Here is a 6,638-nt window from a genome sequence, read left to right on the forward strand (position 1 = left end):
CGTAATAAGCTAAGCAGTAAAAATGTTTTGAAATGCATAATTGAAAAATATAAATTTATAACTTGATTTATATCTGTTAGATATAATAAATCACATGTAAACATCATCAATATTGAAAAAAAAAACACTTTGGGAGGCCAATTTGAATAACAATTTTGAAAATGAGCGTTAATTCATTAGAGAGAAGACATTATTTCTGTCTAGCAGCTGGTAGGTTGAATTTTTTGACATATAAAGTACCAAACCTTCAACAACTAAACATTAAAAGATCATTTAGCTAAAGCGTTTAAAGACAGTCATCATATATATGACTTGATATGTATACATGTACATATATACATATAAACGTATATACAAATAAGGTCAATCATTGACCAAAATAGCAAAATCAACTCTTTTTTCAATTTTCTCTTTTTGTAAAAAACATACAGGACATTCAGCAATTGGTTTCTCTAAAAGACCGTACTGGCGAAAAAATGGTCAGCTCCATTTCTAAAATCATGAACCAAAACTGGAACTGTGGACATTGATGCTTTCGCATGTCACACCAATCATCAAAGCTAAGTTCGCGTTGATCATCTGTTTGTGCCTCTGTACAATATATTCCATATGAATCATGAAGCAGCTTATATTGGCAACTTGTTGTCACTTGGTGCATCTGTCTAGTTCTTGTAACACTTGATGCTGAAAGGTATGAATCTTCTGTACCAGAAGTAGCGATAGCTGATTCTACCAAAGCTGTCGTCCTAACACTATCTTGTAAGAGGGTTCCAATTAATTTTAGAGCAGCCATTTCTATGTGTAGTCCACCAAACATAATCACAAATTTGTCTTCATATTTTTTCTGGCCAATGCCATTGCACTTGCTTTGCCATGGCAAAAAGTGGTTGATCAACTGCAATCACAGGAACTTGGCCAGGATTATGATGTGAAACAACTGCCCTGATTTGTCCATACAATGACCAATCGTTACAACTGAATGAGCTTGCTCCCTAAAGAGAGGTAGTAAAGATGAAATAGTCACTTTGAATTGGGGACTTCTCATTGAAGCTATATGTGATGACCACGATATATCAAGTCTATCTGTGTTGATCGTATCAGTAATTTGAACCTTTTGCAGCCAATCAAACTCTGGTTTCAGAAAAAGAAATGGAAGTAGTGGTTGATTTTCAACGACGGTAGGTTTCTGATTTTTAATGTCGAAAAATGCAGGAGGAACATTTGTGTATGAATCTGAAAGATTTGGAATCGACTTAACCTTACTATCTATGTTCTATGGTTCCTGTAATACTCCCTGGTTTTCCGCAGTTGGGTGTTGGAATATAGAAATACCTGTTCTATGCAATGAGGATGTAGATATTGTTGCAGTTGGGTTGTGGTCTATATTATCGAAGGCTGAGGTTGAGAACAAACCTTTTCTTAAAATATTTGGATATACGACTCCTTCTGCTTTACATTTACCAACTACAGCATCACCCAACGGAGCTGAAACCTCAAGCACTCTATCGTATGAAATGCTCAGACCATGATCATGCAGTAATTCCACTTAATGTATATTTCTGGTTTTTTTTAATAAACTGACAATCCCAAAAATACTGGGAAAGGTGTCTCTCTGTTTTTCGAATGTCGCATCATTTTACCATCTTCTTGATTCTATGTATAACAGTTGTACTGAAGTAATTGAGACACCGGAAGGTCAGTTTTTGATGCACCAAGTCGTAATTGGGATATTATATCTGCTCCGTGTTCGATCATAGAAACGAACTGGAGAAGCGTTGATGGGATCGAATCCTCAACACATTTGTCATTGAAAGTTCCGGTAAATGAGGATTGATATGATAATAGCTTCGGTGTAGTTTACCGCCTTCGATAAAACCGTACCAACATCTTCTTTAAAGGCCGAAAGAACATCTCTACCCTTCTTATACGCTTCAAGTTCTGGTATTTCTCCTAAGAGTTTTGTCTTTGAGTCTGGTGGAATTGAAATTGTGGCATTCAACTCCAAGTTGCTGTAAACCGGCTGCTGGTACAGACTGACTAAATCGGCTAGTCGGAAAACCACTGGATCAACTGCATTTGTTTTAGTCTCTATCAAATAGACTAGAAGTTCTGAAAAGACCTGAGGGGTCACTTCTTTTTCTGTATCTGTGTCATTTTCCTGGTGGTCCCTTTATTTCAGTAGAATTGCTCTCTCTCTATTATAGAGTGTTGTTCAACATGAGCAGTGATATTTAACTCTTGAGCTACTGCATCTCCTCCGCTTAATAGGACTAAAAGCTTGCCATCATTTAATGTCCTGGCACATTCGTTTAATCTCTTATCTAACTGCATCGTCATTTCTTGTCGATGATCTTGCGATGGGTCTGTCTTTTCACAAACAAAACAGATATTGATTTCAATGCTCAGTCGTCTACTTTTTTCTGATATCACATCGGTTGATGTTTCTGATCCCACCTCATCATTATACAGACTTGTTGTCATCATTTTGGATATTGGTTTCCACAGACTCTTTAAACCAGTTTGTGTGAAAAGTCAAGATGAAGAAAAACGATTTCTTCCACTACCGTTTGTCAACAAAGGTATAGATGCAATTAATTTGGCTAACATCCTCCATCACAAAAACGTTAAACCAACAAAATTCCTCCATATTTCAAAGACAAATCCATACCAATTATTTCATATTCCTATACTTCATCCATTGCTGACAAAATTTTCAATTATAAAAGGCTATTTATTGCAGAACCTCGAGATTGAGGACTTCAAGGCTAAACCATCTGACTGTACTTGCAAAACCTCTCCATTCAAATATGGTCCTTCTGGTCACGTCATTACGGGAGATTTAACCATCATCGAAAATGAATCTCTGCGTAATATCCTTTCTAAAGGTCCCAAGTACCGTGAACCACGCTCCATAAATTGGAATTATAACTTTAAAGTTCTGATGGATGTCGTGAGGACTATGCAAGAAAATGGATAAAACGAGAACAAGAAGACATTGATTCTCTGTCAGAGTGGTTAAAGGCCGTGAGGTCTTTAATTTTGAAACGAATGAAAGTTTTAAGTGGGTTAATGAGTGCCAAGGCTAAATCAGTTTTCAAAGACCCCGATGTAGCAAAAACATTGTCTACTATACATGACAAATATGTTGTCGTACCAGCAGACAAAGCCCAAAACAACATTGTTTTTGTCTGCAAAAAGTTTTACATCCAATGTTTATTATCAGAGGTAGACGTAGAAAATAATAGCAGTGATTGTGGAAAACCATAAATCTGTGCTATCCTCTTTTGGTCTCTCTACCAATGACTCATCAAAGCATTGTATTGTAATTGTACTCTAACTCTTCCATGGTAAGTGTCATATTTACTTTAACTTCAATGTCAGATGAGAGATGTGAAAAGATCGCATTTATTTCTTACGGTGATGAAAGAAATAGAAATGCCATTGCAATTTTCTACTCGGGTTAAACATTAGTATTTTAGTTTTAAATCATACCTTGTCAGAGATACATAAAACTTATCATTTACTTTCTTGTTAGGTTATGAATCACAAGTTTTACGTTCAAGTTTTAGTGCTAAAATATAGTATAAATGGACCGCAGTCAATTTGTAAGTAACACTATATGCATGGTGACTTAAATTTATCTTCAATGATCTGACAATTTTTATACCAATCTTAATTACATATAAATCAATGGTGAAACTTTTGTCATAATCAGAGGGATACTGTGTTATTTCTTTAAATTGGAATATGCATCACCGTGCAGTATTCAGTTCCATGATTTCTGAATGTACATTGATGAAATTCAATGTCATGTTAATTGATAGACTACTGAACGTTTAAAAAATTGCCAAGTTCATAAATATACTAACTTTTAAAAAAGTATTGTGAACATATACCTTATCGCTTTCATTTTAGGTTCCACTACCGGTCACCATTTGTCGTCAACCACCATCTTTTTATAGATTAGATGTCAACTATATATTTTCTAATGACAGAAATTTCATAGTCTTAGTAAAATTTCGGGGTCAGTTGAGATGTTTTGTGATTCGGCAAACATGTTTGGCGAAATTTTCATATCCTTTTGAAATACCTTCAGCAACGAACGTCAACTGCAAAGTTTTCTGCGCATGTCATCATAACACTGATGCTGGAAACATGGTGTCGTTCATGGCTTCTTCTCAAAGTCAAGAAGTTACATTCAAAAGTTGTAACATTGTATGCGTGATTGTGAAAGTTAAGGGAACTGTGATTTCTTCAATTTATTTAATAAGATTATAGATTCGAATATGAGAGACGCTGCAGGATAAAATCAAGGCCACACAGTAAAAACAAGTATTTGCATTAAGAATATGGAAATCTAAACACTTTAACCTAAAAGATAAAAATGAAGATGAATTTAGAGTTAAAAATGACGAATTATCTAGTTATTTTAATTATGACCAAATTAGACGGAAACGATCAGACCATTTTAGGGAATAAGGTTAAAGATGATATTGGGCTGACAATACCGGATTTTCAACGATACTACCCTAATAGCGGCAATGTATTTTATTTTTAAAGTAATAATCATAATCCCGCTTATATTGTTTGTCTTCACAGTTCTGAGCCTAGCCGATACATACAGAATGTATAACCAAGCCATTGAGTTCGGTTCCAGAAAAGTAAATGTAAACCTGAAGCCTATACATTTTTCTATAGGAACAAGTCTGTAGAGTATTTCAAAGTTATATTGCACCATCTAGGCAGTGAAATGCGACCGTACTTAAAGAGTAATGACGGAGAGCAAGGCTCTGTTCTGAATGGACGACTTCCGGGTTTGTTTTTCAGTACATATCTTGATCCTGATACAAACTTGCCAAGCCCTAATTCTTTCTATGGACCAATAAGGTTTTACGTTCAGGCACATATTTTGTTTCATCCTCAATGTAACCTGTACTTTGCTGACGTTTTCTGTCATTACAAACGACATCACGTGACAATCGTCTTGATACAAAAATGGTCTCCATGTAATACATTTTGTCGTCAATACTTGACGGAGTTGAATATCTTCAATAACCCATATTTATGTCTGCGTGTATCACCAGAGGGCATTTTAACTGTACTGGCAAACATGGATGTCACAACTGATGTTTTCTTTACGGAAACTGTTAATGTAACTAGTATACTAACATCGCATTCAGGCAAAATCGAGGACACGGCAACTGTTGGCCAAGGGTTTGCTCCACCGACTGGAATTCCTAAAAATCCCTCTTGCATCTATTGTAATTTAAAATAGTTGAATGTCTCAAGTGCTGTTTTAGTTATATGTAAAGACAAATACCAAATAATGTAATGATCAGAGCCAAAGCCTTATTAACTCTTGTTTTTTAAGGATTGTTTTTAATTTTTAACAAGGTTATGCAAAATGACCAACTTTAGGTTACGGTACGGTATGCCAACAGGTGAACATTTTCAAAAAGATCAATCCCTTATTCTCAAGCTATTGTCTAAACAAGAAATGTCTACGGAGGACAACAACATGAAACCATCATACGATTACATACGATTACAATTTTTTTCAGTGGTATAGACACCTTTCTCAAAGAAAAGATGAAAGAAAGTAAATAATATGTTACGCTTTACTGAACACAAATAGGAAACCAACTATAGTGCATGACAGGGGTGGCTTAGACCAACTAAATATAATTTAAAGGTAATCAGGTCCTCCCTGTTCTCTTCGATGGAGTCTTTATCAACACCTTTAATCGTATGATTAGTTAAATGAAAACAAAAGAGCACACCCCTCGTAATTTTCTTCTGGCTACCAACAATGAAAACTATATAGGACCAATGCAAGGCAGAAAATATACCTGTATACCTCATTAGTATTATGAACTAGAAGTGCTTAAGAGCCTGAATCAATTATCTGGCTAAAATGAGCCAAATTCCATTTTTTTGTAAAAGTAGCTTTGTGTTTTTCTTGGATAAAAATTCCTAATGATCAAACCTTAAGAAAAATTAGGATCAATTTTCATTGAATTATTTCCAGTAGTTTCAGAAGATAGTTGAAAGTAATAACACCCAAAATAGCAACAAAAAACTTCCAGGATATTGACTTCAACCTGGGTAAACAGATTTTCACTGAAATTAGACTACAGATAGATCTCATCATGCTGAACTCATCAACCCCATGCAGAATTTGGCTAAACCTAACAGCTTTGGAGAGAAATGGGAAAATCTTGTCTGGCCCATATGTTCTATTTTTAGTCACAGAAGCCATGTTTTTCAACAGGTCAAAAAATGCACATCGGTTCTAGGCAGATCACCCTAATAAACATTCATACCAAGGTTAGTTTTAATTGTTCTAGTAATGTCAGAGAAGAGCATTTTTTAAAAGAAATAATAAAAAATAGCAAAAATATGTCAAAAAGGGCTTTATAGATTTACCAAATTTGACCACAAATAGATCTCATTGACCTGAACACTTTTACCCCATTAGAATTCGGCTAAACCTAATTGTTTTAGAGGTATATACAAAAAACTGCTGTCTGACCCCAATGTTCTATTTTTAGTAATGGCTGCCACATTTCTTGATGGAACAAAAATCCTCAAATCAGTTCTCATACATACCAAGTTTTGTTCTAAATAGTCCTGTAGTG

General features: G+C 35.0%; 1 protein-coding gene across 1 annotated transcript; it reads left to right on the top strand.

The window, feature by feature from the left end:
- Positions 1 to 3,895: 3,895 nt before the first annotated feature.
- On the top strand, positions 3,896 to 5,494 carry LOC148614541 (phytanoyl-CoA hydroxylase interacting protein-like). Its single transcript, XM_088588691.1, is given in 2 exon segments — positions 3,896 to 4,683; positions 4,686 to 5,494. Coding segments are annotated over 2 exon segments (732 nt in total). The 5' UTR covers positions 3,896 to 4,541; the 3' UTR covers positions 5,276 to 5,494.
- Positions 5,495 to 6,638: the final 1,144 nt, after the last annotated feature.

This window comes from Perna viridis, chromosome 6, assembly GCF_037379345.1.
Source record: "Perna viridis isolate PV_CMFRI_1.1 ecotype Kerala chromosome 6, ASM3737934v1, whole genome shotgun sequence".
Classification (NCBI taxonomy): Eukaryota; Metazoa; Mollusca; class Bivalvia; order Mytilida; family Mytilidae; genus Perna; species Perna viridis.